At 47.4% G+C, this 25197-nt stretch overlaps 1 protein-coding gene across 5 annotated transcripts in view; it reads left to right on the top strand.

Annotated features, from left to right (window-relative positions):
• The window catches only part of LOC115548693 (rho GTPase-activating protein 12), a 42319-nt gene that overhangs the window by 13053 nt on the left and 4069 nt on the right, over positions 1 to 25197 (top strand). For 2 of the 5 annotated variants that reach the window (XM_030363458.1, XM_030363462.1), the window contains 14 exons: positions 14347 to 14613; positions 15647 to 15853; positions 16673 to 16753; positions 17789 to 17896; positions 18657 to 18719; positions 19369 to 19443; positions 20683 to 20744; positions 21050 to 21131; positions 21899 to 22000; positions 23184 to 23282; positions 23498 to 23594; positions 24075 to 24194; positions 24839 to 24937; positions 25106 to 25183. In XM_030363458.1, the coding sequence (XP_030219318.1) occupies positions 14347 to 14613; positions 15647 to 15853; positions 16673 to 16753; positions 17789 to 17896; positions 18657 to 18719; positions 19369 to 19443; positions 20683 to 20744; positions 21050 to 21131; positions 21899 to 22000; positions 23184 to 23282; positions 23498 to 23594; positions 24075 to 24194; positions 24839 to 24937; positions 25106 to 25183 (1540 nt within the window). The remainder of the gene's footprint in view (positions 1 to 14346; positions 14614 to 15646; positions 15854 to 16672; positions 16754 to 17788; positions 17897 to 18656; positions 18720 to 19368; positions 19444 to 20682; positions 20745 to 21049; positions 21132 to 21898; positions 22001 to 23183; positions 23283 to 23497; positions 23595 to 24074; positions 24195 to 24838; positions 24938 to 25105; positions 25184 to 25197) is intronic. The other 3 variants (XM_030363459.1, XM_030363461.1, XM_030363460.1) reach the window with 3 other exon arrangements.

Raw genomic sequence — 25197 nt, 5'->3', positions numbered from 1 at the left:
AAAACACATCTTTGCATTTTTCCTGCTTCCTTCAATGGTGTGTGTGTGTGTGTGTGTGTGTGTGTGTGTGTGTGTGTGTGTGTGTGTGTGTGTGTGTGTGTGTGTGTGTGTGTGTGTGTGTGTGTGTGTGTGTGTGTGTGTGTGTGTGTGTTGTGATCTCACAGTGAAAAAACACAACACAGCATTCCAATAATTACCATGGAATGTGCCACTCTTTTAAACTGCCGCTAATATTCCCGAAGGGGGACAAGGGCATGGCCCATTTGTCTTTTAAAACTGGTTTTCAAGCCTTGTTCTGGGCTGCCGTCTCGGAAGTCAGGTTAGATGCTTCCCACTTGTGTTCATTTGCGTTCCAAACCGGAAAGACCAGTCCGGGCTGACTGTTAGCTACGCGTTTCCCGAGGACAGTTGGTTCGACATGTATGAGGACAGAAGCAAATTACGTTGCTGCTATAGATCTTAAAGGTCCCATGACTTGCACCAGGTGTGAGTGTGATTAGCCGTTACAAGCCGTTAGAACGGATGAGCAACCTTTTGCTACAGTCCACTGGGTAGGCTGGTAGACTAGCACACATTAACGTGGACACGCCCATTTGTGATGTCATAAGGGGCAGATTTTCAAAACGGCTTGTAACGGCTAATCACACTCACACCTGGTGGCATGTCATGGGACCTTTAATAAGATGTACGGCTAGCTAAAATGTTCCTCGAAAGGCTAACGTGCTGGGTCTGGGTCTGGTGCACTTCACAGCACTAGTTATGTGTTTCCTCTGCTGGAGTGGAGAAGGGAGGGTTTTGTAAATGGGGAGGACCGACATGCCAAGACGCATGGCTGACCACATATCTGCTAACGGTCACACAAGCAGGACAGATACGTTAACACGGCCCCGACTAATGAATCACCCTCCCACTGTTCCATCTGAATCAGTGGAATTTCAACGTTGTTTAGGTGCGGTAGGTAGTCTTTGAGAGCTATACTCAAGCTCATGGTGGAAGCGATTTGCTGTTGTTATTGCCCGTACTGGAGGAAATTCCTTGTCTAGACTTGTGTGCAGAAGTATTACTAGACCATAAGCTTCTGACCATGGTTCTGTAACCTAGACATTCTGGGGACATCAGGATTCAGGACTTATTCATGAAATAGATGTAGGGCGTGTTCATTTGTTTTGTACTCCAAATAAGTTTTGAGTCACTAACCTTACAGCTTTAAGCACCAGTGATGTATGAGGTAGCTCGCTTTAGTTGAGCGTTACGTTCAATGTTGTCAAGCAAAAGTCGCTTTCAAAACGATAAAGGAACGTTCAGTTAAATTGCCATCCGTGAAACCAAAAATGATTTGCAAATATTGTGAAATATTGAATATGTGACCCAAACAATTAATTTGCATTTTGAAGTTTTTCAATTTAAAGACGGCCAAGGTTTCATTTTTGATCCAGTGTGGCCTGGCCAGCATCGACATGTCAGCCGACTGGACAACAGGAAAGACCAGAGCAGTGTCAGCACAGCAGTGAGGTTGTGTTGCGTGACGATATGCTAACCACTCACTCTTAACAGGTCAGGACGGGTTTCAGAAGAGGAGAGACGGTGCATTCCTCTTCTATGAAGCGGCCGCGTGGTCTTCGCTGAATTGTTGTCAACTTACTTTCTTACTTTTTTCACTTTTGCATAGCTGGGACAGCATTTGGCTTTTTTTCATTCAGTAAAAGCTATCATGAACGCAGCGCAAAACCCCAGCCCCTTGTCGGTGATTGGTTGGAATACTATTTATTTAGGTTTTCAGTGGTCGGTAGTACCATTTGTTTTTGTGTGCGATCTCGGAGCATAGGCTGCCCTACAGTGGCGCATTCTTTTAACGGCCGGCTCATGTGGTGGGGCAGCTAACGGATCGTGAGGATAGATCAGATGAATGTGATCATTTATGTTTCGGCCTAGAATCGCTGATACGACCTTTAAGGCGTCACCCTCCACTCAGTGAAGACGTCGAGTGGCGCCTGTGTGGTCCCTCATGATGCGCCTGTTTGTTTACCTTTTTCTCCCCCTTGATTGCTTTGTGCGGGGGTTGATCTCTTCCATTGATTCAGAGCGGACCATGTTGTCTCAGCGTCTCTTCGGGGACGGATGGACCGGCTCTGCAGAAACTCGATCATAAAGCGGTTATCAGCACGCCTCCAGAGCAAGCGGTTGGATTGTGAAAGCTTTCTTTCTGTCGCCTTTATCATCAGGATAAGCGAGGCAGAGCTTTCTGTTAAGTGGCCTTGGTTCTATGTCCATTGTGCTGCGTTATATTTAAACAACTTCCTGCTAATGTCAGTATTGCCATCCAGTGTTTGCCAAACAAACAAAGTTGGCCTTTTGTTTTAAAGGTCCAATACTGGCACTATGATTGTCAGATTTTTGGTCATTGGCCGAGTCATCTAAATGGATCGCTCTAGCAATGAATCATCTGGATGCATAACAGAGCAAAGGAAATGTGATCAAACTGAAGAATACTGCAAAACTCTTTTTCTCTTGAAAAAAATCTTGACACACTAAACCTGACCCACTGTGTATGTGATCTCTCTCACACACACACACACACACACACACACACACACACACACACACACACACACACACACACACACACACACACACACACACACACACACACACACACACACACACACACACACACACACACTTCGTCTGTCCCCTTCTTTCTCTCTCTCCCTTCCCTGAGAGGCCTTTCTGTTCAGAAGGGCCTTACACTCTAAGACCTTTTTTTAACAAATGTATGCTTTCTTCTCTAGCTGCAGGAGGTGAAATTTTGGCCACCATTTTTTTCTCCTTTTCTCTCTCTCCCTCCCTCCCTCCCTCCCTCCCTCCCTCCCTCCCTCCCTCCCTTCCTCCCTCCCTGCATTCTTTAAGAACAGTGGAGACAGGCTTGTACATGTTGTGGAGAAAGATATTTGACTGAACAAATGGGGAATGATAGGGGAACTCCTGAAAAAGGAGTCAAAGTTAAGATTTGAAAGAACAAAGTAAAATTTAAAACGAATAAATATGTGTGATGATTTGATTGTTGTTGATTGGGGACTAGAACTCTTGTGTCACACCACGCTCGAGTCTCCTATGTTTTTTCGCTCTGGCCATTATGCCTTCTCACCACCCTGTGCCATGAGTCGGTCAGATTCATTTCTACTTTCTTTAGTCCGCCTGTGCTTTCTTCGAAATCATTTTTCTTTTCCTTATCTCATTCAGTGCACATTATTTTGTTGCGAAAGTAGAGGGCAAAAAAATGATGGTGAACCGCGGTGCATGGCCACCAATTATACCGACGCGTCCCACAACATCGCATCTTCTTAAAGGCTGTGCCGACGTGTTCCGATAAGGATGGGAATTAGAAGGGCAGAAGCTGCTTTAGTAACACTTTCTTTAATCTATACACTATAAATGGCTTTTATTAGACCCATTTTCAGTCCTGGGTTTCCTGTCCTGTGTGGACAGGATAAGAAATGTGGTCGAGGATTGTTTGAGAGCCATTGTTCAGGTTGCGGCAAACAGTAAAGTACGTTACCAAAAATAAGTTTCCTTGGTTCAATTCATTAGCCTCTCCCTGGGGTATAATGGACGCCCCTTGAGGACTATAATTGTAAGACTTCCTGTGTATTTTGGGGTGCCATAGTGAGTAGAGCTCCTGTTTCGGGGCGTATGACCTTCTCTTCTTATTATCCGGTTGCCACACACTTCAAAGGTCAGAGACCTCTTCTTATACAAAATCGTCAAGAGACATGCGTCACACTTGATGTCACAAAGCCATCAGAACCAACAACATCCTGCAGCCATACAGCATCACACATCAGCAGAACAGCAAACCCGTCGTTGGACTAAAACTATGGGTTCCACGTGCAGTGTTTTGCATTGAGCACACAATGCTTTTCATACTGGTTCATCTTCACCTTGAGGTACTCCCTATGACAAGTGAAGGAGTTGAACAGATGGGTCCCAAAGGGCTTCACGCCACTCGCTCAACAGTGTGTTCAGCACTCTGGGTCTCGGCTGTAAACCTTCCTCTGATCTCTTCAGTAGGAGAGACGGCTGCATCTGTAGACTCCGTCTTTGAAATGCCGACAGTATCCCAGGTCACCGGGACCATCTGATGAATGGCATGGGTTTAGGATGGGGTAGCTGTGAATATGGGTGATTTTACACTTTTTAAAGTAACCGTTACATCCAAACTATGCTTCAACAGTTGGCTAGAAAATTTCACAATAGTTTCAATTCTGACGCACTTGCAAAATCAAAAATGGATTTGCCCCATCTTGCAAGCCTCTTGTGCCTCTCAAGGGGAAAGAGAAGCAGATGATCTAATCCGATCGTTAAAAACGATGTTTATTATGTAGTTTAATAACAGGCACCAATGCTCAAGCTCGGGATCAGAGGTCCATCAACTCAAGGGAATGTTTGGTGCATTTCAATGTAATCTCGAGTAATACTTTTGCACACAAACTGGTGAAAGCCTGAAGTGGCCTGGATACGAAAGGGTGGGGAAATGGTGAGGGTTCGCTACACTCACAATCAATGCCAAGTCTATGAGGGGTAAACCTACACCCCTCATACCTAATACCTCACACAGACATTGATTTCCCAAAACGAAATGTAGCTTTGTCAATGTTATAAAAATGTATGAAATGTACATCCGAATATGACTCAAATGAGGCTTGTATCGTATTCTGCAATCGGATCCTGGATCTGATTGCGGAATATGATACAAGTCTCATTCGTATCATATTCTGATGTACGTTTAATTGTTCAGAAATAAAAGGTTCATTGTACTCGTGCATGTTGAGTAAAAACTCCGGAGGCTCAGGCCTCAGGTTCAGCCCAATCGGAGGCTCGAGCCCTCGAGGTATCGATGTCTGATGGCGTGCCTCCATACCCATTGGGCTGCCCTCCCGATCGGGACCAGGACATTTGAGACTCCATTGCACTCGTGTCGTTCATGTGTGGCGTCCATCAGACTACTGAATACGCACTTCCTTGTTCTCCTGTGCCGTGGCGACCCATAGCTGATCATTACTGGTACTCTAACTCATTCTCTCTACTCTTCAAATTCCGTGAGATGTTTTTACTACAAACAGTGATTTGACAAGAAGCAGGTCTGTTTTTGGTATTTGCTGACTGAAGCAACACACCTTGGTTGCATGTTTGGCTTAGGAAGGCATTTAACCCGAAATAGCCCCGCATCCACCCAGACATCAACACTATCAACCAGGACGTGGCTGCTGCTTCTATGGACGGGTATTTGGTGTTTGTGGAAGAGTTTCGGTTCTGCGGTTTGGTTGTCAGTTGGAACTTGGGAGTGTAGTCACCGGCTACAGCCCGAATGTGTGTTGACAAGAACACACCCAGGGACACACACTGTTCTCTGGGTCCTCCCCATGGACACACACACACACACACACACACACACACACACACACACACACACACACACACACACTCTTTGCCATCTGCCCGTATATTTCTAGTATCTTTTCCTGCATTGTCGCCAAACCTTAATGTCCTTAATTGACCTTAATTGCAACATTGTTTTTTCCCTATTGCCTTAATGAAAACACACAGATTCTTGTTTGCATAGAATCATCTTTGGTTGTATGGAAATGGCCTTGACTGCGCAATGCACTGGGAAATAGGTTGTGCTGTGAGAAATCGTGTCCGGTATTGAAGCCCAATTACATTGGCTTTCCCATGGCCAGTATCTGTATTGTGGCTGGCGAGAATATACTCCAGATTTCAACAAACCGGTCGGCTGAACTTCTCTACAACTCTCTGATACGGTATCAAAGGGGAGAGCTAATCTTTACTGTGCATAATAATATCACATTTTATTTAATGGTGCCTTTCATGGCACTCAAGGTCACCATCCATCATATAAGATCAGTGATAAAACATAAAATAGAAGCACCAGTAATAAACATCACCAGTAAGACAGTAAGCAACAGAGCATATCTCTGCAATTAGCGATTAATAGTTAAATATAAGAAACCCTTGCAACCCTAGCATTATTTATCTATCTATATCACAACATAGATTGTGAATTGTGTTACAATTCTCTGACTTGATCCAACTAATCCATTGAAAATGCACTTAATGGCAACCATACAACTCTCCACGGACAAACAAAACTAGACTACATGCCAGTTACTATATGCCAGTTCGATCCCCGGCATAAACGCAATGGGTATTTGAGTGAAGACCAAAAGCATTGCTGGATAAAGGGACTATCAAATAAATATGGTAGGTCAATTGAATATTAGGGATTTCCATAAAGCACTGTATTTATATGCAAGGTGGCTGATCCGCACAAACAGATTGAGATTAGTGGGCTGTAAACCCACAGGAGAATGTGTAGGGTGGCACTCTATAGAAGCGCTACTGCGATGCCACAGAAAACCTATATCTCCTCTTGGGATCTTAATTCTCTTCAGTTTGCTTGGATCTGATCTAAAGCCGCTGGATTAAGATACAGATGCATGATAACCCGTCCAATGTGAAAAGATTAGCTAAGTGTTTATGCAGAAGGCCGGATATTTACACCACAGTGAAGAGCTTGTCCATACATCCTTCAACAGATTCCAGGGCCATAATACCTTCACGCTACAAGTACTGCTACCCCACTGTTGCATCACCAGAACCCTTCTGATTGGCTGACTGACTTGTCGGTTAGCAGTTAAAGGCCCTTATCTGGCAAGCGACACTATATAATCAGAAACTGAAACCTTAATGGCTTACTGTGTGTTGCTTTCTTTGATTGTAGGGTTGCTCGCGCTACCTTTATAACCTGCTACATTTAAGTTATACTCCCCCCAGGCCAAGATTATCTTTCAAGTCACCTGCTACAAAGCTAATTGTGTGCTTACATAACATGTGATATTAGTCATGCAGATGTGGTACCTGTGAGTCATCTCTGGTCATGCTCCTCGTTGGGCAGAGAACTTGGAGGTTGCCACGACAAAGAAGGAGTTTCTCTGAGGCACCAGGGCGCAAGAGTATAGCTCCACTGCCAGCTGTACACACACACACACACACACACACACACACACACACACACACACACACACACACACACACACACACACACACACACACACACACACAGCTTTAATGTTAGGCGGCACAGTAGCTGGTGTGTGTGTTTGTGAAAGCTAGGCAGCAGAGAGGAACATTCAGAAGAGTCCATCTCCAGATCCCAGCTGTCCGATGCAGTACATCGGACAGACTTGTGTGTTGAAATAAGAACAGTTTGCTTAATTGCTTTGATACAGCTCTGACATACTTACCATTTAGCGGTTTAATTCATTCCTGCTAATGGTACATATTGCATGACTGAAAATGACTGCCGGGTTATTGCCTACGATGCATCATGTCCCCAAGATGTGTTTTTAACCGAGTACTTCACAAGCATGTCTAAGTCTTAGCAAACCCAGGATTGCATGTGGAGGGACAATGGGTAAGTCAATTCCTTTCTAGCCTGGTGGCCCCATTGAACACAGGAAACCCGATCTGGGCCTTTTCTTTCCTCGTCAAGCCGCACGCTGGGTAGGAAGGAGAACACCCTGCTACTAGTGACTCAGTTCTACACTGTGAAGCCGTCTTCTGGCTACCGTGTCACATTAAAGTATAAACATCGTCATATTTCAACGTTTTATTATTGTCAGACATTATAGCTCTCTTAATGCGTCCATGCGTAGCATACCAACTAGTAGAGATTGTCCTTTATTCGATTAAATTGACTTTAAATAATTCAACTTCTCAAGCATACAAAACGACGCTGGGTAAGCTGTGAGATGTTATGCTATTCAACCCCTTGAAAGTGAACAGTGGGGCTGACGTTTACTCACACGGTGTCACACCATCGTCGCGCCCACACAAAATGCCAGCAACACTTTAAACATGACATGAAGAATATTACATTGAAATATATGACAAACTTATGACCAAGTATCCAACATCACTCATTGAGAGACGTGTTTGAATTTCAGACAGTTTAAGCCCCCGTTTAAATCTATTTCAGTCGGGAGCAATTCGTCAAAGAATACAATAATGAGAGACTGGAGCAGTACCGTTGTGTTTGGCGGCACGCCTATGTTTCGGGACATAGCCCTGCCTGGCCCCATCAGCCATGTCCACAGTTGGCAGGAGAGGCAGTGAGAACCCCCCCCCCCCCTAGGGTGATGGAACAGCCCCGGAGGCCGCCTGGTGCCATACAGGGCTTTACGTCATCCAGCAATGATCTGGGAAGAACCAATTGAGGGTGAACAGGGGTGACGGCGGTCGACCGGTGACTTGGGCCATAAGCACGCAGTTTCATGTGTTATGCTTCGAGTGTGATTTGCTTTGAGAGTCAGCTGCGCCAACCTCTCGTTGGTAATCGGTCGCTGTACGTATTGAGGCTAATTGGCTGATGTGAGTGTTGAATGACGAGGTTATAATCAATCAGCTGAGTCAACAGCTGACTTCAGTCGACTCCGTGGCCCGCCTGGACTCAAACGACGCTCGATTGAACTGCCGTGTGTGTTCATTGTGTCAATCTGTCCTGATCTTCATGAAGTCCTCCAGAGGACATGCTTACTGAAGTGTATTCACAGATGTTTTTCCCATCATTATCCCCTCCCCTCACTTAACATAGCAGGGATCTTGTAATGACCGAGGGGTGGTGTATAATGACTGAAAGGCGGGGGCCACATTTGAAAGATGTCTAGTTTTTGGTCACATGGATTTATGCGTTGTTGTTTTGGGTGTATATATTTGGGTTATGATACGGTGACTCCTACCTTCCTGACTCGTATCACGGTGATTGTGTCAGAGCAGACTGAATCAGAAGACCTCTGGTTAGGGCTGTTCTCCTGGGAGACGGGTATCGTTATGTCTTGACTTGCTGTGGCGTATGTCTGTAATTCATCTTGACTTGCTGTGGCGTGGGACTGAAAAGGACATAAGAACAAATTTAGTGAGAAAATGTTGTCTGTTTAAGACCTGCTACTTGTGTGTGTCGGCTTGAAGCTCAAGTTCACTATGATGCGACAAATGTCGGAAAACAAGATCACAATTCTCAAGCATTTTTCAATAGTTGGATGTGTTCAGTTGACTATTACTGATGAGATTTGAGATTTGAACTCCGGTGTTCCACCTCCTCCCACAGTAAAACCTCTCTTCTTGTTTCGTGGCTCTGGCGGCCCCTCCTGGAGGAGGTCAGCGGTGCACCCACGTCCACGTTAGAATCGGCCCACTGGCTGACCCACACAAAGTTGAACTGCACCGTGGTGTGTCCTCAGGAAGGGATTTTGGTGCATAGAAACGTCACGAGTTAAAGTCCCCCCCCCCCCCCCTGTTATTCAAAACTGGCATCGTTTTTAGATGACTCAATCCACCATATCCGATCTTGCTCATCGTCAGCTTTCAAAATACGTTCCCTTGGTGAATTGTATCTTTCCAAATCTATGCCGTTGCATATCCGCCGTGATCGCCGCAGGGTCGACGTGTTGGGAACTTTTGGCCGTGGCTGCTAACTATGCTGCTCGTATTCTGAGTGTGTTGCTTCCTAAGGAGTGGCGTCATGTGGCAAGGCGCAGGTCTGTCTGTCTGCATTAAAGCTGAACCAAGCCCAACCCTACAGACTCTCATGTCCCGAGACTTTGTTGGGTGGGTGGCGGTGGAGGTGGTTGGGGGTGGGTCGAAGGAACACCTTGGTTCATTGCATTCTGGGTACATGAGGTGAAGAAACGTTGGGGTTTCTTTTGTGTGTGTGTGTGTGTGTGTGTGTGTGTGTGTGTGTGTGTGTGTGTGTGTGTGTGTGTGTGTGTGTGTGTGTGTGTGTGTGTGTGTGTGTGTGTGTGTGTGTGTGTGTGTGTGTGTGCGTGTGGCACCACTGCCCTGAAGTCCTCCAGGTGTCTGTGTGTATTTGCATGAACGTTTTTTTGTACGTTTACTATGCGGTAGAGCTCGTTCCTCACAGGAATGCAGGAAGAACGGGGGGGGTGGCTATACAGAAGGTCTCTCTCTCTCTCTCCCTCTCTCTCGCTCTCGCTCTCTCTCTTGTGTGAGGGCGCCCTCTATCTATTGGAGACCTGCCATCCAAGGTGCAGTGGCTGCCTCATTTCCAACACATCTGTGCAACCCCAAAAAGTATCCCAAAATAAAGGTGGAAGACCGTGTGGTGGTGGACGGGACACTGACGCAGTGTCCCGTCCTCTCCTCTCGCTCTCCTCGGGACGGTTAGACTGTGTGTTGAAGGGCAGCCTAGCCAGCATGCACAGCTGCAGTTGGAAGAGCCAGATCCCCTGTTTCATAGTGTGACCATGTTTAAACGTAGAGCGTAGGAACACGTCCATACATCCTCCAGATTTCGGGTTATTGCTTCCCTCACGTGCCAGTGTTCTGAGTGTGACTCAGGCGTAGTTTGCTCTTGCGGCACTTTCGCTCCACCGCACCCTCCTCAAAATAAATGCCTTCTTTCTTTTCCTGCTTCCATTCTCTCTTCTCTTTGTTTCTCTGGCTGTGTCCTCCTCGCTAGTTTTTTTTCTTCCGCCTTTGTCCGCCCTCGCTCTTTTCTTTCTCTTCCTTCCTTTCCTTTCTCGTTTTTATTCTCTCTCTCTCCCTCTAACCCTCTCGCCCTCTCTCTCACCCTCTCTCTCTCGCTCTCTCACCCTCTCGCCCTCTCTCTCTCGCTCTCTCTCGCCCTCTCTCTCTCACCCTCTCTCTCTCACCCTCTCTCTCTCTCTCTCTCTCACCCTCTCTCTCTCTCTCTGTCTCTATCTCTCTCTCCCTCTCTCTCTGCCTCGCTCCCTCTCCCTCTCCCTCTCCCTCTCTCTGTCTCTGTCTCTGTCTCTGTCTCTGTCTCTGTCTCTCTCTCTGTCTCTGTCTCTGTCTCTGTCTCTATCTCTCTCTCTCACCCTCTCTCTCTCTCACCCGCTCTCTCTCTCTCTCCCTCCCTCCCTCCCTCCACTCCGTTCCCTGCCTCCGCAGAGCGGTCGTTTAGACTCACAGTGTTGTGCTGCAGTGATTCAGCCGGAGTAACGATACACACGATACCGTCACCCCCTCGCCCATCCTCACCGGCCCAGCCCCTCGTCACTCTGTTGTCCTCGGGTAGCTCTGGACCGGCACGGTACCATGACACGCCGCCTCCATATGATCAGCAGCCGCAGGGCGGAAGCGGGGAGGGGGGGGGGGGGGTGGATGACCACTCACTGTTTGTTTCCTGCACCACCGTTGGTATGGCAACAGTGTAAGGCGGTTGGTGTGTGTGTGTGTGTGTGTGGGGCGGGGGGGGGGGGGGGTAAGCAACTGCCTTCCTGCTTCCTGTCGGCTCTGCACACGTTGAAACTGCGCCCTTCTGTTCGAACTTTAATTAGTACAAAAGACGCCTACGGGATACCACACAGGCTAACACAAAATAGCACTCTGAGTACTCGCGATGGCACTATCTGTATATCAGATGATCAGGCTTAATGAGGTGGGAGGGGTCAAGCTTTATGTTGCAGCAGCGTGACCGCCACACGGACGACAGTCTGACGGGCAGGCTGTTCTGCCACGGCCCCCAGATGTCTCCAACACTCCTCCTGCCAACGCTACACCTCACGCATTGCAAATGAGGCTAATCTGGCAACCCAGCCTTTCTCACCGTGTCCGCATTAAATAACTTAATTTTGGTGCCGTCCGTCATATTACTTCAATGCGGTTATGTTACACACACGCGGCAACATTGTTAATTCATAGTGCGTCGTTGATTAACTTTGGTTGATGATTTATTCTTCATGATTATAGGTTGTAGTATTACTAGTACAAGTCATAGGCTATATATAGTTGATAGCTGTGTCAACAACACCCGTGCTGTTGTTAATGTCCCTGTTGCAAAGAGAGATAGTTGACCTCGAGCCAATAGGAAAGCAGTACACCCTGGTCCTTTTCTGTCAGGTGTCGCGGTTAGCCTGCTAGGATCAACCGTCTGCATGGACTCCCCTCTTTGTGAGGCACAAGCACTTACAATCAGACCACGGCCTCCCGACCACACTGAGGTAGCTCTAAGGATCTATCAAGTGCACGTGTTTGTGTGACCGTGCGTGAGTGCGTGCATGCGTTAAGCAGTAGCACTTGAGACGCCATGATCCACGTCAGTGGAGGCCTGTACTTACGCCCCTAACCCAGCAGCAGCAGTAGTAGAAGAAGAGAGGGATCCAGTTCACGTGCCGGTGGTTTTCACACCACCCAGGGTACTGCCATTGTGATGGTTTGAAGTACCCTTACCTGGTGCTTCACCAAACCACACACACAGACGGTGGTCTGGTTTGGGGGACAACAGACGGTGTCACCACAGACTGGTGGAGCTCTGATTGGTTCCCACATGCATGTGCTCAGAGCCTCAGAAACCGCTGCTCTGAAGTGGCTTCTTGTTTTCAGAAACCTGCTGGCATCCTATTAGGTTCAGTTCATTGAGTTGGTACCTGTTCACATCAGTAACTCGTAAGACTGTTTAGCTTGTCCCTCTCTAATCCTCACTGGATCCCTCTAGCTCTAAGTCTCAGCCTCTCTGTGTTATCTCCAGCCTGATGTCATTCCCTCTACTGTTTTCCAAGCTGATCAGTTGATATGTAAATGAATTAAATGAATTAAACGTCGTGACCCAGTCTTGACGTCACACTGACTCACTCTGCAGTGTATCAGGGAGAATTTAACAAAGGAGAGTAAAAGTCTTTGTCAGAAATGGTTCCAACACTGGATTTTAAAGTCCAACCCGTACTGAACTTGTACCGTTTTAGTTTATATGTTTACCTGAGTAAAACAACATTTAGGTAATATTGTTTTATCCCATATGGGAAACTCGGAATCCACCAACTCAATTGTATTGATTTCCATGGAAAAACTCTGCAATTGTTGGCGAGTTGTTGGCGCTGTTCTTACGTGTGTGTCTCCTACCGGCGCCAGACGCCCTCGTGTTGAAGTCGCGTTACGTAACGCCGTCGCCTCCCGCCGTACAGGACTCCGTGTCCGTTGCGAGCTTTCACTTCCTCCTCGCTCTCCTCTCTTCCCTCGTTGACCCCTCGTCTTCCTATCTGATGCCGCGGTGTCTAAAGAAACGGTTGAAACGTGACGCTCAGTGATGTGTTTGACTTCAGGTTCCCACCAATGCCAGCGTTTTCAGTTCCGGGTATCTGAATCTGTGTGGTTCTCTTTTTTTTTTGCGCTTCAATAAAGAATGCAGATGGCAGGTGGAAGAGATTGAGTCAGCTGGTTCGTCATTCAAATCAGGGGTTGTCTAACATCCTTCTGTTTCTGTGAAATTGCTTGCAACGTAAAAAAAGATGACAGATTGTTGGATTTTTGTCATTATTCAGCATCGGAATTCACCGGGCTGGAGATGGAGTCAATTATTAAATAAATTCCTATCCCTGCGGTATTTGGTATGTTTTGTTAGGGTTGGCAATATTTTTTTGTCCATGTGTTTGTGTGCGTTTGCTGTGTGGTGTGTTTTACATTGAGCTCATGGTTCTGTCCCTGAGTTGATCGTCCACTGTCCAGGAAGTTTGTTATTTGTTTCGTGTTCCCGCCCTGGTTACATAACCATGTTGAATCCACTTTGAGCCGAGTTAATATAGGCTGGGGCCCCAGGAGCAGTTTGAAAAATAACTTAACTTAACTTATTTCATCTTAAAGGTGCGATAAGTAGGATTTAACAGTTATTATCTGAGGCCTAAAAAAAATGTTTGTTTGGTTCCGGTTTCCGACCGACCCTGTCAATTTATGTGCGACCCAAATTATTTTATGAGTTTTATAAAAAAAAATTTTTTTTATTTTTTTTATGTAATTACGTTTTGGTACAGCACCTCTATAATTACGTTTTGGTACAGCACCTCTTCATTCTGTACAAGGATGAGCGAATTTTCTCGTTTTTAAATGAAAACAACCTACCTATCATTCGCTGCCGCTGGAAAAAATAATATAAAAAAATAAAATAAATTCCCTACCTACCCATGACCTCAACTGACAACCAACAGGAACCAAACTTTTTTTTTTTTTAGGCCTGAGTGTATCTATGAGAAATGGCATAGCCATCCCTCCGGTTTTGGTCATGGAAGTCCTCCGTGAGTCCTACGAGCCAATTGGACATCTCCCGGCTCTTTTTTAACCAATCAGAGCCTCTCTTCACCATCTTCTCCATCGCCTCTTCCCTAGCCAACACTTCCTCTGGTGTTACAGCTACAGGGGGGGAGCCGGGTCATAAACGAGGTCAAAGGGCATTATGTAGGCGGTGAGACCCTCCCATTGCTAACGCACCCCCCCCCTCCCCTCTCTCTCCTCCATCAGACGAGCTCCTCCCACCAGGCCCGGCCGGACTCCCCCGTCTACTCTAACCTCCGGGACCTGAAGATCACCCAGGGCCAGCTGCCCGAGCTGCCCTCCGGCTTCCCGCTGCACACGCTGGGCGACTGGGACACCTACCGCGACCACAGCGGGCGCCACTTCTACTACAACCGCTCCACCCAGGAGAGGACCTGGAAACCCCCCCGGGCCCGCGACGCCCCCGAGAGCACCGGGGCCGACGGCCAGGGCACGGGCGACGGCCACACCGAGGTACGGGGCGACTCGCCCCCCAGCTGAGGAGCCCAGCGTGACCGTGCGGTCCCTGGGGGTCGGCGTTAGTGTTTGGGGATTCGGTCCTAGTCTGGTTGGCAAGTTTTAAAAGTGACAAAGGACACTTTGAACGAACTGACAGAAGGTGATATATTAATCATCACATCAGTTTACCTGGATCCGCCTGATGCACCATGGCGGTTGGTCATTTTTAAAACTTTATCAATCAAAATCAAAGGACACTATATTATACACCTGGGAAGGGGTTCGACCCTTTTATCCTACATCAACACTCAGCCTTACAACCTGCCTAGAAGTCCTACCCTTTAAATCACAGCATCACTCTTTGACTACACCTCCTTCTTAGAATGATGAGAAGCGACAACACACTGCCATCTACTGACCAAATGGATGAACTGCCCTCTGTGTAGTGGATAGTGATCTATTAGGCCCTCTGTAGTGTGCTTTTCTGTCTCTGGTTCGGTTCTGGGATTAGACCTCTGTTTCTCTGTCACTCTCGGGGGGGGAAATATAATCAAGTTTTCGTCTCCTTTATCTACATCTGTTGTACACGATGTCCTGTTTCTGTCTCTCTCCCTCGCTCTCTCTCTTTCTCTCATTCTTTCTCTTTGGCTCACTCACTCACTCACTCACTCACTCACTCACTCACTCACTCACTCACTCACTCACTCTTTCTCTCTCTCATTCTTTCTTTCTCTCTCTCATTCTTTCTCTCTCTCTCTCATTCTTTCTCTCTCTCTCTCATTCTTTCTCACTCTCTCATTCTTACTCACTCACTCACTCACTCGCTCGCTCACTCACTCACTAACTCATTATCTCTCTCTCATTCTTTCTCTTGTTTTCAATTTTCCTCTCATTTTTTCTCTCTCTCTCTCTCTCTCTCTCTCTCTCTCTCTCTCTCTCTCTCTCTCTCTCTCTCTCTCTCTCTCTCTCTCTCTCTCTCTCTCTCTCTCTCTCTCTCTCTCTCATTCTCTCTCTCTCTCTCATTCTCTCTCTCTCTCTCTAACTGTAGCCCACGCCCCTCTCTCTCTCGCCGTCCTTCCTGCCCATGCTCTGTCTCTCCATCGGCCGTCTGCCGCCGCCGTCCTCCGAGGACGCCAGCCTCAGCGCCTACTCTAGCCAATCAGACAGCCTGTACGGCTCGCCGGCCTGTGGTTGGTCAGAGGAGATGGACGCGCAGGGCCAGACGCTGTATGTCAGCGACTATAACAACGAGAAGGTACCCCCCCTGCTCCCCCTCCCCCTCCCCCCAGGGCTGGGCCATTCGGCCTGGAATAAAATCTCTGGATTTTTCAAACCAAACCTGATTAACGATTTTAAGCAATTACTTTGCATAAGCGAGAAATATGTATATTTTTTAAGTTTGGATTCTAACAATGATCGACCAAAAGCTAAATAAATAACACACATGTGTTGTGCTTCTGCTTATGGTTGCCACAGACTTTAAGCAAACTCTACACACACACACTTTTTCCGGCGCATGCTGCCATGTTGATAATACCTTTTAAAGAAAAAATAAAAGAAAAGTGATGTATTTAATTTTTTTTATGAATACATTTTCTTAAAAAAAAAATCGTCCTAAACCATTCATTCGAATTACGATAAAAAAAAATTGGTTCATGGCCCAGCTCTCCCTCCCTACCCCTCTGTCTCTCTCTCTCCGTCGTCCTCTCTGTCTTGGTTTGATTGCTCTGATGTGATTGGTGTTCTGCTCTGGGTTGAGAGTCTGTGTGGCCAGATCTTCAGCTCACAAGCTCTCCTTAGATCCGCCCCAAACCCCTCGATAGCCCCCCCATACCGAGACCTCCGAGACCTCGAGGCGGCTTTGGTCACGTCTGGTCCGTTTGACGTTTGAGGGCTGGAGGTCTCACCATGGACGATTTAGGCTGGGTCGATCAGTGACAGTTAAAGGCTTAAACCCTGTGTGTGTGTGTGTGTGTGTGTGTGTGTGTGTGTGTGTGTGTGTGTGTGTGTGTGTGTGTGTGTGTGTGTGTGTGTGTGTGTGTGTGTGTGTGTGTGTGTGTGTGTGTGTGTGTAGTGGATAAAGCATGTTGATGAGCAAGGCAGGCCCTACTACTACAGCGCCGACGGATCCAGGTCGCAGTGGGAGCTCCCTAAGGTTGGTCCCCTAACGACCCCTACCGTCTCATGCTTCCTCCTCCTTTCTTCTGCTTTGACTCGTTATAGTCGGTTTAAAGTCCAACGGGGAGTTTCGCACTACCTATTAATTATTGTGTGGGGAAAGGCAGATAATCAGCCTATTTGCCTCATTCTTTGAGGCGTTTAGACTTTTTGACCCGACAGCTAGACTTGTTTTTTTTGTAATGGTAGTGCAGGGTTCACGCGCAGACTGAAATCCCTAACGTTACGACCTTCGTCCGAGGGCGCACGTCTTTAGCAGGCCAAAAATGAATCAATGTTGAACCAGACCCCTGTGATTCTACTTGCCGTTCACATTATCTGTAGCGTTGCATACCCTACGGTAATGTTACGTAACAGGTTGGCGTTTGGTCCGCACGTGTACGATTCACATTATGAAAACAAGTCTAGCACTCTAGCCTAAAAGTCTAAACCGAATGACTATAACTTTAAAATGTATTTGCTGCACGCTTTACCCATAATCACCAGGGGACGCCAACCTGCAATTCCAGATTTGTTTCCTGCTAATCATAATTCTGCTCGCTGTTAGCCCTAAATACGCCTGCACCACACTGCTCTGTGAGCACACTCTCAGACCCGACGACGCGAGCACAGACACAGTCGTGCCCGCCCCACTGGATGATAAAGACTGGAGGACGAGTGCAGGACATCCAGTGCGTTATCGGAGGCAGGCCCAACCCCATCCCCTTCCTATGTTTTTAACCCCCATCTGAAGGCTTAGTTATGGTTCCACATCGACGCAACGCAAGGGGGTGACGGACCCCTTACGTCCTTGCGGACCCTCCTTGCGTCCACCGGAAGGGTCTGACGTGCGCCTACCAAAAAATGGTGACCTTCCGTCGAGGCGACGCAGGAGCGAGGGCTGTGATTGGTCCGCTCACTGAAACCCGACGCAGAACCATCAAGGTTCCCCGACTGCTTCGAAGCGTCTGCGTGGTCGTTGCGTTGCGTCGACGTGGAGCCATAACTGTATGCCCCCTGCCCCCCCCCCCAGCTGGCGGGGGACTCGCTGAAGAGCCGCAGCCTGGACAGGAAGCACGCGGACCCCATCGTGTTGACCAAGTGGAGACACAGCACCACCTTCCTGGAGCCCAGTGACAAGGTCTGACTGACACACACACACACACACAGACACACAGACACACAGACACACACACACACACACACCGAACCAAAGTATACTCAAAGTAAATCATGGCTATTATGATAATGCATTTCCATGATTCCCTCGTTATCTTTTACATACACTAGAATACATTGCCGCCCTTTTAATTGCCGCCCCTATAATAAGTGGCAATAGCACAGATGTCATATTTTATCCCTCCATTAAGTAATTGTCTGATACGCAACATGCCAAAAGTGTGAATGTCAAGTCCAAACATTGAGCTATAAAAGAGAACTGCTGTGATACACAAAACACAAGAACATAATGTATCCACAAATTCAACTGTTACCGTACTGAAATATTTATGATAAATGAACATCCAATCATACCGTAGTAATCCGAATCCACGTCCTGGATTGGGATTCGTTCGGATCTGTTCGCCAACGATTTAATTCGACATGACAACTTTGTACACAGTATGAGAGTCGATGGATGTAAATGTGTTGCAGGAGGAAGCGGATGGCTTCGTGACAGAGATCTAGATTTGACACACCGATGGGTTTACAGTGACTGCATCACGGTAGTTGTAGCAAGAAGTGTTTCCCTTGGTTTGTAGGGCAGTGTGACTCACAGATCTGCTCCACCAACAGGGCCTTGTGTGTTCATGAAGTGCACCAGGGCCGTCTGTCGGTGTGAATGGGTTCTACTGAAGCGATGAAGGGAGGGACAGTGGTGGAATAATGTGGTTGTGTTGCAGCGCATCATCAAAAAGAGAAACCTCCGCGGTGGATCTGCCCGCCCCCACCCATACAAACACCAAGTCAGTGGCCTGTCCTCCATCAAAGGACCGATCGGCACCCTGCACAACGCAAACTCATCCAACCCAATCACCTTGAAATGGACCGATTGTCCCAATGACCCAAAGCGACCCCCGGCAATAACCCTCAAGCCTCATCGAGTGATTCGATGGCAATGATTTCTATGATTTCACCAGAAGTGTTTAAACAAACAATCACGATTATCAATCAGATGCATCCGAAGGCCAGTCCACACCGGCAATGATCCCGCTTGATTGGAAATAGTAATCACGCTTGTTCCCCTGAGATACGGACTCCAACAACGCAAGATTGAATCTGTTGCCGACCCACTCGCCTCACGTTGATTCTCACCCCGTCATTTCGTTGATTTTATAACACCGGTGTCCGTGAGATTCACTGACAATCCGGTCAATTCACCTGTCAAACATGTTAATAATAATTATAATAATTGATTGATTGATATAGCGCTATATATTCTATACACTTAAAGACGCTTTGCAGTGAAGGGGGGGACCTCACGCACTCACCACCACCACCACCGTGTACATTAGCTTGTCCGTTAGCATGTTGGTTGGCGTGGTCCCCATGACGACCCCTCCCCTGCCGCGCCCCTGTGGTTGCCGTGACAGCGTTGTGTGTCTCCATCACCAGGACGCGCCTCCGGGCCTCAAGCCGCCCTCGCCCGACTCCGACTCCGACCCCTCGTCACCCAAGGCCCCCGCCTCCGTCAGTACCCCCACTCCCTGGTCGCTCTGCTGGTCTGCCCCGCTCTGCTCTCTGCTCTGTGTTCCAGGACCTGGGATGGACCTGGAATTTCAATTTCAATTTTCTTCAGAGGAAACCCCTTGAGATGAATCGTCTCGTTTTCGAGGGGACCTCACTTTAATATCTTAAAGGCATACATATTAGGCATACATATTATGCCACCAGGTGTGAGTGTGATTAGCCTTACAAGCCGTTTTTGGAAAATCTGCCCCTTATGACATCACTAGTGGGCGTGTCCACCTAGATTTGTGCTGGACACGCCCACTAGTGATGTCCGAAGGGGCAGATTTTCAAAACGGCTTGTAAGGCTAATCACACTCCCACCTGATGGTATGATATGTCTCCTTTAAAGTGTGGATTGAACACGCATACAAACAAACAAGCAATCTTGTTTCACAATACAAGCAATACTTTTATAAGTTTGACTGCCATTTAGATAGTGAAGACAATCCAAGATAAGAAATGTATTCTAATGTTACAAATTAATCATTTTACAAATGATTGACTTTCGATTTGCTTTTGCTCAATTGGTAGGCCCCTTGTATACTGCATTATTCACCAGTATAGCCTTTCCACTGTAGGCTCATTGTGGCCATATTTGATGTAAGCCAAGCTGGGGTTTTACGTAGATGCTTGCATCACAGAACCATGTGGTGCTCGCCCTGTTTTTAACCTATTGAGATGGCAGCAAACCCAGACAAACTTCTCTAGTTATGGGCGGCCAGCGTTCACCGAGGACGATGACATAAATGGCTCCTCTGGTTGTGTTTGCTAATCAGCACTATGATGTCATCGCTTATGTGTGAGGTGACGATAAAAAACAAAAAAAACCACGAAGGTCAGGGTATTGTGATTCGTGATTTCCTTTCTTCATCAATTCAAGTTTCCTTCCATGTGTCTGCATACTGGTGGTGGGTTTGTTTCAAAGCCCTAAAAGCTGCCAGCCAGTGTTCTTTGGACTTCTGCATCTTTTTTCGGTGGCTCAGAGTTTGGTGAAGGTGCTACTATTAGGTGTCTTACCTTTCTGATGTTTTCACTTCAGGACGGTGTGTGTGATCATTCTTGACGGCTGTCCTTCCTCTCAACCGAGTGTTCTGTTTGGGATTTTGCTATTTAAGAGGTGGTCTGTGTGGGCTTCTCTTGGCTCTGCACTACCTTCCGTCACTTCGGTAAGAAACCAATGTTTGTTTCAATCCACAGCCCTCTGAGAAGTGTGGATTGCTGACCGTGACCAAGATCACAGAGCATGGCAAGAAAGTCAGGTGAGTCCGAATGTCTGTTTGTCAAAAAAACGTTTTTCTTATCTTTAACAATTTTATACGTACCCCAGTTTCCGTATCTGGGATTATTAAGATAGACTTCCACCTTATAATTGTATTGTGTTCATTAACTGGTAGTTAGGTTATATTTAATTGTGTTTTTGTTTAATTGTATTTAAACGTGATTTGCTATGGGGGATACTGGATCACACGCTGAACGGCCGATGCATCTTCCGAGGGAACGTAATATGCAGTAAATATTATCTTCCATTTTGTCTTATTGTCTGCTATAATTTTTTGCGGAACAGGAAGAACTGGACCTCTTCCTGGACCGTTCTCCGGGGATCCATGCTGCTATTCGCCAAGGGCCAAGGGGGCGGGACCAGCTGGGTGAGTGACACTTTTTTGTTGGTCCTAGGTTTTGCACAAATGCAGTCAGACTTGCCTCTGTATCTTTCTATTTTTTATTAAATAACATATTAAGAATGGTTTCATAAAATGGTCGATTCCAAATGTCTACGTATGTTCAGTCACGTCGGACATTTGAGGATTCCTTCGAATGGCCGTGTTAAACAAACAACATAACAGAAAACGTATAGCAATTAATATTCTGGCATAGTGGAGTTGTATATTTTTGAAAAGACATGGCACATCTACAAGGTACGTGTGTGTGTGTGTGTGTGTGTGTGTGTGTGTGTGTGTGTGTGTGTGTGTGTGTGTGTGTGTGTGTGTGTGTGTGTGTGTGTGTGTGTGTGTGTGTGTGTGTGTGACTTAGGTCATATCCACAAAAATGTAGTTAGAGGACTGCGGTTGGGGGTGGGTTACATAAGAAAGAAACCAAAAGATTGAAAAAGTTTTGCTCTGTTTCAGCCACCATATGTACTTTGTAAATCTGGACACAAAGATGTTGTTTATCCATAAGTGTTCGGTGTAATATCTTAACTTATCATGTAGGTATTGTGAAAGCGTGTAAGCTTGAACCTGTTACATTATCAATCTTTGTTCCCAAAATGTTTGGATCTTGTTCCCCTTCTTTCTGAATTCGGATCCAAATAAAAGCGTGTGTGTGTGTGTGTGTGTGTGTGTGTGTGTGTGTGTGTGTGTGTGTGTGTGTGTGTGTGTGTGTGTGTGCGTGTGCGTGCGCGCGTCGTCTCCAGTTTGGATCGGGCCAGTCCAAGCCAGAGTTCACGGTGGACCTCCGGGGAGGCGCGGTGGACTGGGCCTCCAAGGACAAGTCCAGCAAGAAGAACGTCCTGGAGGTGGGCTTCAGCGGCCTGGGGGTGATGTCGGGTCATACAGCGCAGACCCTCGTTGGTGATCACCTTAAATCATCCATTACCTAGACCGCGAGCCCCCCGCCCCTTCTGCCGGCGATTTGAGTCCGCCCTGCAGAAGGGTCTGGAGAGGATCAATACGTTTCTTTCTGCTTCCGATACGTTTTTGCGGGAGCCAATCGCCGAGCTGGCTTTTCCCCATTGGCGCGCTATTGGCTGGTTTAACACAATGACGACAGGGAAGCGACGGCAAGCAGCCAATCGCGTACAGAGTCAGTTGAACGAGGCCCGTTGATCACGCCTCTTGTGCTGAAGGAAATGACAGCAGCCTCCCCAGACCAACGTGTAATCTACGATGGAGCTTGGTCTGGCAGTAGCCAGGCTACCACCCATTCCTACCACGGCACACTTCAAAGGTTCTCCTGAATCTCTATTGATGGAAATTGAAAGCATACAATTCCTGAGCACCTTGTTTTCATTAAGGACAAAAGCGGTCTGTGTGATTAAAACATCGTTAGCGTCTCCCCTGGCTTCCCTAATACCTCTGTTAACAGGGTTATGGTCCAAACGACTCCCTTGTACGATGGGTCAGTAGGATGCCAGGTTTGTGGACAACATAACGATACCTAACCTCGCCATACAAGCACTTTACAAAATGTCTGATCCCAAAGGCCAAAGTGCTGTGAGCACATTCACCAGAAGTACTCTCAGGGATTTCGCCAAATTATTTCGGGTCCGTATGTTTTCGTGAAGCCAGGAGACACTCGGTTTGTTCCCCAAGAAGAACGGTATTGTCTTATAACGTTGATTTATCTGGGTTTATCTACACTTCTACACAGCTATAACAGGTCTGTGTGTCTGTCTGTCCACTTCGACTCAGCTATAACAGGGCTGTGTGTCTGTCTGTCCACTTCACCTCAGCTATAACAGGGCTGTGTGTCTGTCTGTCCACTTCACCTCAGCTATAACAGGTCTGTGTGTCTGTCTGTCCACTTCACCTCAGCTATAACAGGTCTGTGTGTCCGTCTGTCCACTTCACCTCAGCTATAACAGGGCTGTGTGTCTGTCTGTCTGTCCACTTCACCTCAGCTATAACAGGGCTCTGTGTCTGTCTGTCCACTTCACCTCAGCTATAACAGGGCTGTGTGTCTGTCTGTCCGTCTCCCAGTTGAAGACCCGTCAGGCCACAGAGCTGCTGATCCAGTCGGATAACGAGACGGTCATCAACGACTGGTTACAGACCCTGCAGGAAACCATCTGCACCCATGTGAGGAACCCACGCACAACAGACAACCCTGGCCCCCGCCCATTCAGTGTGTCCCAGTGTCTCCCAGTGTGTTTAACGCCGTGTGTGTGTGTGTGTGTGTGTGTGTGTGTGTGTGTGTGTGTGTGTGTGTGTGTGTGTGTGTGTGTGTGTGTGTGTGTGTGTGTGTGTGTGTGTGTGTGTGTGTGTGTGTGTGATGTCTCTGCGTCCGCCTACAGGCCTGGGAGTCTGACGAGGCCATCGAGGAGGACATGCCGGAGTCTCCCGGGACGGAGAAACAGGACAAGGAGAAGGAGCACCGGGACTCAAAGAAGGGTGAGGCTGTCTGCCCTAACCCTAACCCTAGCCCTAACCCTAACCCTAGCCCTAACCCTAACCCTAGCCCTAACCCTAGCCCTAACCCTAGCCCTAACCCACTCAAAGAAGGGTGAGACTGTCTGCCATAAGGAATACACTCACGGAACATGCAAAGAAAATGTCCCTTTGGTTAAATGCCCCTAGTCCTCACTACACACAACCACACAGCTCACACGGCAAATGAGCTAGTTAGCCCGGCTTAATGATGACAAAAAAAAAAAAATGCTGGGTGGCATGTATACAGATTTGAAATATAAAAAAGGAAGTTACGATAAAGGAAAAACTTTTTCTATAAATGAATAAGAGTTTCCTGTCGTTCCGGATGCATTGTATGGAAAATATAAATAGAGTTTAAACTTTTTTTTTTTTTGTTACGACCATCCTCTCAATCGCCCAGTGGCGAGGGTATTTATGTCCTTCTCGCCCCCCCCCCCTCAGGGGTCAAGTACTCGGCCAGCGTGGAAGACCGGGACAACAAGAAGACCCGGCACAAGCTCAAGAAGTTCCTGACGCGTCGGCCCACGCTACAGTCCGTCCGGGATAAGGGCTACATCAAAGGTGAGCGCCTCTATGGAAGGCAGCAGGTGGATCACCTCCCGATACGCTCCCACCAGGATCACCATGGCAGCTTACTATAACTTAAGTACTCCATGTGAGGTTATAGTTGACGTGCCAAACATCACATGTATATAATCAATATACAATCATTTGTATATCATTATATTATGCATAGCCTCAAATCATTTTTGGGAGTTAATCATGAAAACTGATGTTTCTCCCTACAGCTTTGTGTTCCCTCATGAATATAACGTTATGCTGGAGTCCTTGAACGGGGCACTGTGTGTGTGTGTGTGTGTGTGTGTGTGTGTGTGTGTGTGTGTGTGTGTGTGTGTGTGTGTTTCCAGACCAGGTGTTTGGCTGACTCTAACCTGTGTGTGTGTGTTTGATTGTAACTTGCGTGTGTGTGTATTTGACTAACGTGTGTGACTGTAATGCGTGTGTGTGTTTTGGACTGTAATATGTGTGTGTTTGACTAACTCTTAACGTGTGTGTGTGTGACTCTAACCTGTGTGTGTGTGTGTGTTCAGACCAGGTGTGTGGCTGACTCTAACCTGTGTGTGTGTGTGTTGCGACCAGGTGTTTGGCTGACTCTAAACTGTGTGTGTGTGTGTGTGTGTGTGTGTGTGTGTGTGTGTGTTCAGACCAGGTGTTTGGCTGCAGCCTGGCCGAGCTTTGCCAGAGGGAGAGTACCTCGGTGCCCAGCTTTGTGAGGACGTGCATCGACCACGTGGAGCAGAACGGTATGCCCAGCGGGGGGGGGGGGGGGGGGGGGGGGGGGGGGGGGGGCCTCCAATTCCAACACTGGGGGTCGGGTCGAATACCTTTGGGGGGCTGGGAGTGAGGACGTCTTGTCTCCACGGTTACGACCCGTGCTAACTTTATGGATCTAATACCGTCGTGGTCCGCAGGGCTGCACGTGGACGGGCTGTACAGAGTCAGCGGGAACCTGGCCATCATACAGAAACTACGCTACTCCGTTAACCACGGTACGTCACCCGGA

This window comes from Gadus morhua, chromosome 8 (assembly GCF_902167405.1).
Source record: "Gadus morhua chromosome 8, gadMor3.0, whole genome shotgun sequence".
Lineage (NCBI taxonomy): Eukaryota > Metazoa > Chordata > Actinopteri > Gadiformes > Gadidae > Gadus > Gadus morhua.
The sequence above is the reverse complement of the archived record's forward strand: the minus strand, read 5'-3'. Positions and strand labels throughout refer to the sequence as shown.